This window comes from Lampetra fluviatilis, chromosome 9 (assembly GCF_964198595.1).
Source record: "Lampetra fluviatilis chromosome 9, kcLamFluv1.1, whole genome shotgun sequence".
Lineage (NCBI taxonomy): Eukaryota > Metazoa > Chordata > Hyperoartia > Petromyzontiformes > Petromyzontidae > Lampetra > Lampetra fluviatilis.
In genome coordinates, this window is record NC_136283.1 from 11030941 (window position 1) to 11043084 (window position 12144).

Here is a 12144-nt window from a genome sequence, read left to right on the forward strand (position 1 = left end):
TCAAAGGCTCCCATTGTGAAGACGTCACAATGGGAGCCCCCCCCCCTCTCCCCTACAACCCCCCACAATCCCCTACCTGCCCTGCTCACAGCCCTCGCAGGCAGTGGCGGATTAAGCTAGTTGCGGGTCTTGGAGTTATAAAGCGGCCCTAAATATAAAAAAGACATAAACATTTTAAAAAAAACAACAAGCTTGTGTTGCCTCCGAAACGTCGTGATTGATTTTTTTATTTCTATTATTTCTTCCATTATTTATTATTATTATTATTTTTATTTTGACTTTTTACCTACGTGACTTTACCGAAAACACCTAAGAGTATGGATCCTTGCAGTCACGAAAGCTTCAAATCTAGAATTAATTTTATAATTTGCTTTACAGCCAGATAAGACGACAAATCGCTAACCTTAATCACTCAGTCGTTCATAAAAGCTGAAGGCGGCATAGTACTATAGTAATAGAGCAAGTGCAGAATTTCTAAACCGAAGTTGATAGCTTGAAAGCATTTAGCGCGTGGCCCTTGAAAGTTGCGAGGCCCGTAGCCAATGTAGCTACTTGTGCAACTACGATAATCTGGCACTGCTCGTCAGGGTCACCCCCCCGTCCACGTCTCGCCGTGCCCCCCGCCGTCGTCCCCCGAGCCCCAGTCGCACACGAGCTGAGAAGTCAAACGTGCCTGGCGCTTGAGCCCACCGTGGTAATTCCACATTGCTATGGCGGGGGCAAGTCTCCACGTGAGATTACCGGACAAATTGGTGTTCGTTAAAAAAATTAAAAAGGTGTGATTGCGTCCTTGGCGTAGACTCTTTGAGTCGTGTCCGGTCGCGAGTTGTTTATTTTTATTCAGTCTGTTCGAATGACAACCGACACTACGGGCTTCACACAAATCGCGACTGCTTTTATTGAGCCGAGAGCTGTGGTGGTGGCTGAGTTGAATGTGAACTCGTGGCCTTGCGAGTGCGACCGGCTGCTCTAACAGCGAGCGACAGGCCGCATCTCACTGTGGGCTAGCGGTGCGAACGTCAGCATTTGAAATGCAACAAACGCAATTTGTGTGCATGTTGAACTTCTTTCGCACCGTGCGTAACCAACCGTAAGTGTGGGGAAGAACAACAAACTAAACGCAAACAGTTTAACACGTAGGCTTTCGCGACCAATGTTATTCATAATCAACGTTAAATGTTGTGGCTTCAACATACCGGTGGGCTAAAGCAGTGAACTATTTGTCTTTTGTCAACGTGACACATTTTTACTGATTGGCCGTGTCGGGTGGTGGAGGGTTACGACACATTTATAAATAACGCGATCTAAACCCAAAAACGTTGATTATGAATAAACGCAAACAGCAATACGGTGCCACATGGTCAAATTAAGGATCCGTGTAGCCGTAGCTTGAGACACCACTTACGTGTAAATGTACATTGATATCAATTGTCCCCTTCTTGGTTCTTTCGGTAAAGTCACGTAGAAGGGAAGTAATAAAATAATACAAATAAAACATAATAAAATAATTCTCACGACGTTTCGGCCACAACGCAAGCAGCCGTCCTCAGGTGAAGAACAGGTCTGTCGGGAAGATTATTATTTTATTATTTCCCTTCTACGTGACTTTACCGAAAGAATCAAGAAGATGAATCCCTGCAGTCACGAAAGCTTTAAATCTAAATCAATTGTCCCTTTATGGATCGTAATAATACTAAATATGAACACAACAATTCAGGCAAACCACCTGCCACGCTTGAGGCCGCCTCGGGACAGGTTTAAGTTCACGGAGACTCATTGTGAATTTCATGAAGGACGTCTGGGAATTTCACACGGACGGTCATCCGCATTTCCTGGCAATTCAAGACGTGTGCCCGGATTTGAATTTGAATGAAGGTGTGAGTTTGTGAAACTACTGAAACGCACCGAACTTCTAAGGGGCATACCGGATCAATGTATCCCAGCAGCGTGCGTTTTTTTATTATTATTTAACAATGCAAGCAAAATATTGAGATTGTTTCGACTTCTTTGAGTTGTCAGGCGAGCCGGGGTATGTCCCATTGAAGGAATGCCACTGGGCGGCATGGTCGTGCGGCCAAGAGCTGAGCAATGCAACGCAGAGAGCTCTTGTTTCTAAATAAATCAGACAGCACATCAAGTGTTGGTTTAATGGGCTACACGGGCCTGCTGACGAGGCCCAGCAAAGTCAAAACATGTTCCAGCGATTGCGCTGAGAAGAGGATATCAGGCAGGCTTAGTCGTCAGTTTTCTTAAGCGCTGCTTTAATTTGCCAATGGAACAGTTGCCTTGGGCGTATCATGCATCTATAATGTGCCTGTATATCTCTGGGTCTCGTGAGCATGGTATGAGTTAGGTTCGGTGTCGAAGAGTTCACGACTGGCTCGGATCTATTGTGCAGTCGTTCCCCGACGCTGACGCTGTTTGCGCCGTGGGCGCGTGTGTTCTGCAGGATTATCCGCACCAAAGTCCAGCAGCCGTTCCACCTTCCGTCACAAGACAGCCCTGGCCAGCAGGTCTCCTCTTCCAGCCACGGCATCAGTAAGTGGCGAACACCGCTCCGCTCCGCTCCGAGCTCGGCACTCTGCTACCTCTCATCTCACTCCGTGCCACTCCTCTTACCTCTCCCCTCTTGAGATGCAGTTGCAACTCAGACGCCTTGAAACGTTGAACCGCGTTGCACAGAAACGAGTGGGTTGGCACGCGGCCTGGAATTGAAATGCCGCCCCCTTGCTCACGTGCATGCCAGCCGCCCGAAACTCCAGCCACGTGTGACGATCTTGCAATCGGCGCGGTCCGCATCGTGCACACCTCCACCTTGTTGTGACACTAAACAGGTTACTCACGCAAGCTACCGGTAATCCGGCATTATTACTGAGCACGCAGAGTGTAATCTGATGACTGTTGCTTAGCCTTTATCAGTTGATTTCTTTTTTAATTGCATTGTACGACGACGACGGTGATGACGACTCCAAATGCAGTTGAAGCTGGGAGTTGATGAGGGTTGGTGGCGTCAGTGAGGGCAGCAGCAGCAGCAGCAGCAGTCGACGCGATGAGAGGTCGCGCGCGACACGCAGCCTGCAGGGCTCAGCGCAGAGCTCTCGGCTCCGAATAATTACGGAAGGAATAACGCCCCCTTCACATATTCCGCCCCTCCGCTTAAAGAAAATATTTTTTTAATTCACACATTCCATCAGCCACACGCTTTCGAGAGAGACAAGATAATTTACAGCAGCGTTGGCTCCACACGAGCGAAACTCTGGACCGGTTTCGACACTCGTCGGCTTGCTTGAACCGATGCTGGTGAACGGCAACATGTCCGTTGGCCTGACATTAAATCGACCTGAATGTTTGTACCGTTAATTCTAATCACTGTGTAATTCGTAATCGTAGGCTGATCACTCGATTACAAGTAGCACTTATGATATTGCACTTCACGTGAATGTGTACAAATGATTCGGCGGGGTGGCGCGCGCTGTGGTTAGGGCACTTGACTCGCGATCCCAAACGTGCAAGTTCTAATCTTCAACTCAGACCATCATCATCAATCATCATCACCATACCTCTGGGATTGATAAAACGAGTATCACATTGTGGAAGGGGCGAACTCGTAACCCCGTTGTGGAGAGAGGCTGGTCCGTGCCATAACTTGGAATTGACCCAATTGGCTGAGAATGGTCGGTGGCGCTAACGCCTACCCAACACTAGCCGGCGAAGGGCATCGCTGTGACTTTTAGAATGGAAAGTTCCTTCAAGATGCCGCGCACGCCCAGGTGGGCAACTGTGTCTCGGTGTAAGAACGCCGCCGTTCGCTCAGCCAGGACATGGCCACTATTGCCCCATGGTGATCGGGCTGCATCAGGTCAGGGTGTGTGGCCAGTCCCGTGAGTGCGTCGTGTGTGTGTCTGGCCTCACGCGCGAGGAAATGACAGTACTCGGGCAAAGCCGAACAGTCACGCACGCGAAGGGCGACACTCAAAGCTTCTTCGCACAGATCGATTCACAGGTCCACTGCTGTAACTGCCATCGTCTTTCCAACTCGAAGCCTCAGGCCTACACCGCCGGCTATCGGCAAGGCGGTCTCCCATCCGAATCGCAGACCAGGCCCGAACCGGCTTAGCTTGTGAGATGCGACAAGATCGGGTGCGATCTTGCTGACTTGGTGGTAATCTAGCGGTGGGAGAGGTCGTTAACATCTCGTTACTTTGGCGAGATGTTGACTACTTTGCCTGCTGTACAGGAGGTTGTGGGTTCACTCCCGACCCTGACGCGTGTTTATTTGGAGGTTGCATGTCTCTCTCCCCGTGGTCGCGTGGATTTTTTTTCTCCACATCAACGTGCGTTTAGAGTAATTGGCTGCCATACATCTGCACGCGATGAGCCACTTCGTTGAACCACCATTGGGCCTTACCTGGTCAAATACAAAATTAGTTTAGCTGTTAGTTTAGTTTTAGGTTTAGGTGGAAAAAACAAGCACGCGCGATTCGAGCGGTATCGAGTATTTAGTGCGGCCGAGAAATGCAACTTGTTTTTCCATCTACGGCCGGCGAAGAGAGAGTAATGATTAACAAACCTCGTGCTTCTGACAAAAAGCTCCCGCCCCCCCCAAACACACCACCCCACCACCCCCCACGTGGAAATGTGGCGACGAAATCAACAACGGCAAGAAACAGCTAAGTTAACTTCGTCAACGGCAGCAGCAGCAGCAGCAGCGGCGCGAACAGAGCAGCGGTGAGGGGAAGAAGTGGGGAAGAATTGGTGACGATAGCAGGCGACCGCCCGCCCGCCACTCAAGGTCACGGGGCTCAGCGCAACAGACGGGGGCCGGCCTCGTCACCGCGGACACAACCAGCACCGGTCAAGGGCGGTTGTCCTGAAATAACAACTTGGACCTGGCATGGCAATGTGGAATTTCCACCACTGACGCACGCAGGGGTTTCCACCTGAATTTCGAGCATGTGGCTTTGTATCAGTGGTCTCTGGCGTGGGTTGACGGACGTCTTCAATGCGAAGAAGATCTAAAAATAATGAAAAACACAAAGTGATCTTGCGGACTGGTGACGGAGTGTGAATAAAAACACTCGGCAAATAGAGGCGGGGATTGGGCGCCGATAGAAATTCACCGACTGGTCGGCTAAATCTAATTCTCACGCTCAGGATACATTGCCGTCGATTGGTGCAAGTAAGAAAACATTGGTGAACATTTTTTGGAAATGACATGCAAACGTTAGCGCGGATTACCGGCACAGATAACATCGGTACGCGCCAGACAGAAACAAGACGAACAGCGCAAACGAGATGGTAAAAATGAGTCATCTGTGAAAAAGAGTTTCAGGGCCGTCCATAAATGACGTCACGCACCTAGGGGTGGGGGGGGGTCAGACATTTGTGACGGTGTGTGGCGAGGAGGGGGGGGGGGGGGTTTGAGAAATGTGACGTCACATCAAAATGCGCAACTTTAAATAAATATAGACAACACGTTCTACTTAATTAAATATACTTTTTGATAAATATTTTCTCCTACAACATCAAAGTGCAGCGCCACATTAAATACGCACTACAATGACAATAGTTTAAAGCGATTTGAAGCATGTTTTTTTTTCAAAATGGAAATATGGTTTTGGGGGGGGGGCAGAGCTTTGTGACGTTATATTTGAGGGGGGGCCTGACTTTTTGTGACGCCGTGTGAGGAGGGGGGGGGGGTAAAAAATTGTCCAAAATCGCGTGACGTCATTTATGGACGGCCCCTTTATAGCTCATCGAATTCCTCCAGTATAACTAAACTTTCTGATTCTGACCAAAATCTATTCTGGAATCAAGTAAAAATAATAATAATGTAGCTGGTGGTGTGGGTGCGCCTACGCGAGCGAGCAAGTCGTGCGTCGAATCCCGGGGACATACAAAACACGATCCAGATGTTTGCCGATCAAATGCCCGCTAATCTGTTTGTTATTGGATAATGGGCTGTGCACTGCACAGCGCCTCGCTCGCTTATATCCCACGCGCGCCGGAGACCGGGTCGCATGGTGCACTGGAGGATAACGAAAAGTGCTGCCCGCAAAATTCCATCATCCGTGCCGCGCAGAAAATAAACTTTGTTGTTGAACCCGCTACAATTCATTACCACCCCCCCCCTCTCTCTCTATCACCCGCGCCCACCACGTGACCATTGACAGCGGCAGTGCCACTCATTGTCCGGAGCTCCGTGTTGAAATGCATTTCCACTTCCCTTGGTTGACCGTGAAAGTATAGTGTAGATGATGCAATATTATTAAAAACAGCTATACTTACCTGTATTATTATGTACAAATATTGTCTGTGTTATACTAAGCACAATAATAATTTCAGCCCTTTGTAATGAAGCCCTGTGACTGAAAAGTCGTGCCGACCATGTAAATATGGGTCTCTATGTAAGTCTATGGATCTCTATGTAAGTCTGTGAGTTTCTCGGTGAGTCTATGGCTGTATAAGTCTATGGGTCTTTATGTAAGTCTATGGGTCTCTAAGTTTGTGGGTTTTTAGATGAGTATATGGCTGTATAAGTCTATGGGTCTCTATGCAAGTCTATGGGTCTCTAAGTTTGTGGGTTTCTAGATTAGTCTATGGCTGTATAAGTCTATGGGTCTCTATGCAAGTCTATGGGTCTCTATGCAAGTCTATGGGTCTCTAAGTCTGTGGGTTTCTAGATGAGTCTATGGCTGTATAAGTATATGGGTCTCTATGCAAGTCTATGGGTCTCTATGCAAGTCTATGGGTCTATAGCTATGTAAGTCTATCGATCACTATCAGTGGACCCTGGTGCAACGAATGAAATGCCCCACACAATCCACTGTCCAATTCCCCCACCTCTTCAGAGGCCGGCCCCAGGGGCCCTCTACGCAGTTGCACCGCCTACACACGCAGTAGTTAGGACCATTGCCACCCTGCCCGATGAGTCGAGTGACGGTGATTACGGTTGTCACGGTGATCGGAAGGGCCGAGCCCCACCGATGATGCTTAGCAACGAGGAAGCTGGTACCCGGCTGGCTCAGAGGCAGAAAGCGCGTGTGTTCACGCGCACGTGTGTTCACGCGCACGTGTGTTCACGCGCACGTGTGTTCACGCGCACGTGTGTTCACGCGCACGTGTGTTCACGCGCACGTGTGTTCACGCGCGCACGTGTGTTCATGCGCACGTGTGTTCACGCGCACGTGTGTTCACGCGCACGTGTGTTCACGCGCACGTGTGTTCACGCGCGCACGTGTGTTCACGCACACGTGTGTTCACGCACACGTGTGTTCACGCGCGCACGTGTGTTCACGCACACGTGTGTTCACGCACACGTGTGTTCACGCGCGCACGTGTGTTCACGCACACGTGTGTTCACGCGCACGTGTGTTCACGCGCACGTGTGTTCGCGCGCACGTGTGTTCACGCACACGTGTGTTCACGCGCACGTGTGTTCACGCGCACGTGTGTTCACGCACACGTGTGTTCACGCGCACGTGTGTTCACGCGCACGTGTGTTCGCGCGCACGTGTGTTCACGCACACGTGTGTTCACGCACACGTGTGTTCACGCGCACGTGTGGTCACGCACGCACGTGTGTTCACGCACACGTGTGTTCACGCGCACGTGTGGTCACGCACGCACGTGTGTTCACGCACGCACGTGTGTTCACGCACACGTGTGTTCACGCGCACGTGTGTTCACGCACGCACGTGTGTTCACGCACGCACGTGTGTTCACGCACGCACGTGTGTTCACGCACGCACGTGTGTTCACGCACGCACGTGTGTTCACGCACACGTGTGTTCACGCGCACGTGTGTTCACGCACGCACGTGTGTTCACGCACGCACGTGTTTTCACGCACACGTGTGTTCACGCGCACGTGTGTTCACGCACGCACGTGTGTTCACGCACGCACGTGTGTTCACGCGCGTTCACCGAGTGACGCGCGTGCGCGCCAGTCAATTCGCCGGCAATATTCAATACGTTTGACGTGGGTCAGAGTTCAAAGTCAGAAAGCCCATTATAAAAAAACATACAATGCATCACGTGTGGCAGGGCATTAGTGTCGGGGGGGGGGGAATGGCCACGCCGTTCAAACGTAATGTGCGCCATTGTCCAGAGGCTCTGTGATTACCTCTCCCGCGTTTTGATTGTTTTTCTTTTTTTGGGGGGGCGCGGGTGAAGGGGGGGGGGGGGGTCCAGTCTCGGAATGTGCCGTCATAATTCTGGACGGTCGCGGGGAATGCGAGGACGGAGCGATTGTTCTTGCGCGCCCGCCCGGTCCGACCCCGCGTCTCGGGGGTTTGCGTGTGTTTGTGTTCGCCGCGCGGCGCCTCTCGCCGTCAAGTCGAATCAAATCGGCGGCACGCGGAGGGCCGCGTCCGTGAAGCGGCGACGCGTCACGGGAGGGTCGAGAGTCGCTCATCTTCGTTTGGTGCCACCACCCCCACCGCCTCCCCGGTGCCGGATGAAGCGAGCGCGGGGCCTGTAGCATATGCTGTAAAGGGGCCCTAAATAAATAAAAAAATATATAAAAACACGTAAATGTTTAACTTGCATAGTAAAGTAATTGTATTTTTTCATTCGCTATACAGCCAGATGATACGACAAATCGCTAACCTTAAACACCCAGTCGTTCATAAAAGTTGAAGGCGGTATGGTACTGTAGCAATAGAGCAAGTGCCGAATCACTGAACCGGAATTGATAGCTTGAAAGCATTTAGCGCGGGGCCCTTCAAAGTGCGGGGCCCGTAGCTTCCTTACATATGTAGCTACTACATATTTAGCTACTACATATGTAGTAGCTACTTTAGCTACTTGGATAATCCGGCACTGCTCCTCCCCCTCTCCCCCCGGAGCCAGTGGTGGAAATTCCACGGTCGTGTGGCAAGATACTTTTTTTCCACATGACGACCTTAAGTCGACTTGGCACGATCTGTCGATTCGGGCCGATGGGCTGGGTTGATCCCAGGGGCAGGGTTTTTAACCTTACGAGCGGTGAGCCGAAGGGCCGTCCCCGCTGCAGCCACAGGCGAGCCAGACTGTTTGTCCAGCTGTTTAACGGCCCCGTTTCAACGAGAGACGCAGACAATCTTTATAGCCAGGTTAAGAGGCCGTAAATATGCAACAACGAAAAGACTCGTTGAGGAATTGGCCAAACATCCTGATGCAGGAGGCTCCTGAAAAACTGGTTTGAGACTCGCGTGAATCGTGGAGCGATCACGCCCAGCCGTGCAACACACGGGGATGATTCAAATACAATATTTTCCTCTCATTGCTACCAACACGTTTGTATTGTTCCTCGTTCGTTTTGTATCGTGTGTAAAGTCCTGCACCCTCTTTGAATACAATTTGCGCAAAATTTGCATCACTTATAAATAGCCCAATTCTCATGTGCACTGTTTTGAGTCGTGCCTTGCGCGTTGGCGCCACCATGGCGGGATGTTAACTACCTCGCCTGGTATACAGGAGATGGTTGCTTCAATCCCGACCCTGACGCCTGCTGCTGTATATTTGGAGTTTGCGTGTCTCTCTCCCTGTGGTTCGCGTGGATTTGTCTCCGGGTCCTCCAGTTATTCCTTCCACATTAAAAAAAAAGAGTTTAGTTTTTAGCATTCCTGGGATATCAAACAAAGGTCGAATGCCATTCCCCATATTGGGTGATGGACAAACGGTGAACTGGAATCACCGCCAGGTGCACAGCGCGGCTGCTGCCTCCGCCTCTGGAAAGGAGGCGTCGATTGCAATCCCTCGGGCGGTCGTTCTCAGCCACCGTCTGTGTGCTTCACTCCATCCTCGTGGCTGTGACGACGCGAGGCCTCGCTCAGTGGGTGGGGAGGGTGGGTGGGGTGTTCCACGGCTCCGGCAGGGACAGTTTTCCCCGACCCGCGACATCGATAGCACGACGGGGGAAATAAAATCCAGGAGATTATTTAACGAGAAAACGCCGCTCCCCGAGTCTCGGTGGTACCGGGCGGGGCGACCCCGCGACCCTGCCGTGGCTTAGCCCTCACGCCTCGCGCGTTCGGGTGCGTGCGCGCGCGTGTGTGCGTGCGTGTGTTTGTGCGCGTGCGTGTGTTCGTGCGCGTGCGTGCGTGTGTTCGTGCGCGTGCGTGCGTGCGTCTGCCCCGGCACAGGCTCCAGCTCGGCCGTGACCCCCGTCTCCTCGGCCCCCAACGACTCCGTGGCGTCCTCCTACTCCATCAACGGCATCCTGGGCATCCCTCGCTCCAACGGCGACGGCAAGAGGAAGCGTGACGACGGTGCGGCCCCCACCCCCCCTCCTCCACCACCCTCCACCCCCCTCCACCACCCTCCACCACCCTCCACCACCCCCGGCATCCCGTCGTCGCGAGGGCCACACGCGTCCTTCACTCGCTCGCTCATTCGCCAACTCGTTCGTTTATTCACTCGCTCGTTTATATACTAGTTCGCTCATTCATTCATGTGTCGGTCATTCATTCTTCGTTGTATAGTTTTAATAATGTATTCATTCGGTCGTTGACTCATTCATTCGGTCATTCCTTTATTCATTCGTAATGCAATCGAACGAGTGTTGGGCAGTGATCACCCCTCCTAGCAGTTCTGAGCTGCTGGTGGAAATTCCACATTACCATGACAGTGGTCAGTCTATCCACCCCAAAACGGTGGAACTCACTTTATCGACCCTGTGTGCGGTGTGTGTGTGTGTGAAGAGGCACCTGGTTGTTTTTAACACGACGATTCTCCAGCGTGGCAGGCAGCCAGGTCCTGCGTGTGAACCCCCGGACCCAGGTCGCAGCATCACATTTGGGGTAGCGGAGTAGCAACGGCCCCCCCCCCCAACTTCACCATCCCTCCCCATCACCGCCCCCAACAGTTTAACACGTAGACTTTCGCGACCAATGTCATCCACCGCCGCCGCCACCACTATAATTTGCCATCACCGTCGCCACCGCTACTATCACCATCATGATCGACATCATCCCCACTGCAAGCCCGCGGGCCTGCCGCAGTCTGCTTCCAATCAAGCGCTCGCGCTCAGGAAATAGCTGCCCGTCTTCCCCCAAGACCGTCGTCGTCAGAGCGCAGTGCAGGGGAAGACAGGGTCCTCACCCCATCACGGCCCGAGCGGGGTTCAGGAATGGAGAAGGGGTGAGGGCTGGAGGTGGGGGGTGAGGGCTGGGGGTGGGGGGGTTGGGGGCCGCCGGCTCGGAGAGTCAGAGGTGCTCTCCGTGCTCCGCGGCGCTTGCCTTGCCGACGCGGCGGCTCGCAATTCATGTCTGCTGCAAATTAGTCCTGCGTGCCGCACACACACACACACAGAGAGAGAGAACGTCCTCTCCATCGCCTCTCACTCTCTCTCTCCCTCTCCCCGCGTGTCTCTCTCTCTCTCTCTACCCCTCTCTCTCTCTCTCGCACTCTCTCTCTCTCTCCCACGAGGGTAGGCCATTCCTTGATCCTCCGTCTGATTGACTACTCTGGGCTGAAAAGGTCGACTTGGGTTTTTTTTGTTGTTTCCCTCTGTGGGACGCAAATAGGATTAGCCGCCCTCGTGCAGTTTTTAGAGCGAGAGAGAGAGAGATCGAGTGTGCGCCCGCGCGTGCGTAATTGTGATGTGTGTGTGCGTGTGCGTGTCTTCGCACATTAGCCAACACACGTAGGGACGGAGGGAGCCGGGCGGAGAGGAACAGGGGGGGGGGGGGTGGGTTCACGTTCGACGTGCCGCGTATCCGGTGGGTAGGACTGGCCCCGACATAGGACCGTGGAATTTCCCACCATCGGCTCAGGGCCACGCCACGCTCGTTGGCAATGCGGTGACTCTGAACGAACTCCACGTTGCTGTGTGTAGGCGGCGCGCCTCGACACAGAACCGCCTCTGCTGACTTGTCCCAAAGTGGTACCACATTTATCCACCCTCGAGGGATAATGACGACGATGATGATAGACTGAGCCAACCCTGTGCTCTAACCGCAGCACCTCGGAGGCTAATGACATAAGAGGTGCACTGCACTTCACAGGATCAGCATGTCCACGTAAACACGGGGACATGCTCTCGCGGGGAATTGAGGGAAGGACGGATGTTTCCTTTATGCTCAGATGCTGTTAGCATAATTGGAGTGTCCATCATCATCATCATCATCCCACGGTCTGTCCGCTGCTAGATGAATTCTTT

The 12144-nt window shown here is 52.4% G+C and overlaps 1 protein-coding gene across 1 annotated transcript in view; it reads left to right on the forward strand.

Annotated features, from left to right (window-relative positions):
• Positions 1-12144, forward strand: part of LOC144934195 (paired box protein Pax-2-A-like) — a 79667-nt gene that overhangs the window by 8676 nt on the left and 58847 nt on the right. The window contains exons 2-3 of the mRNA XM_078859774.1: positions 2450-2538; positions 10127-10252. Of these exons, the coding sequence (XP_078715900.1) occupies positions 2450-2538; positions 10127-10252 (215 nt within the window). The remainder of the gene's footprint in view (positions 1-2449; positions 2539-10126; positions 10253-12144) is intronic.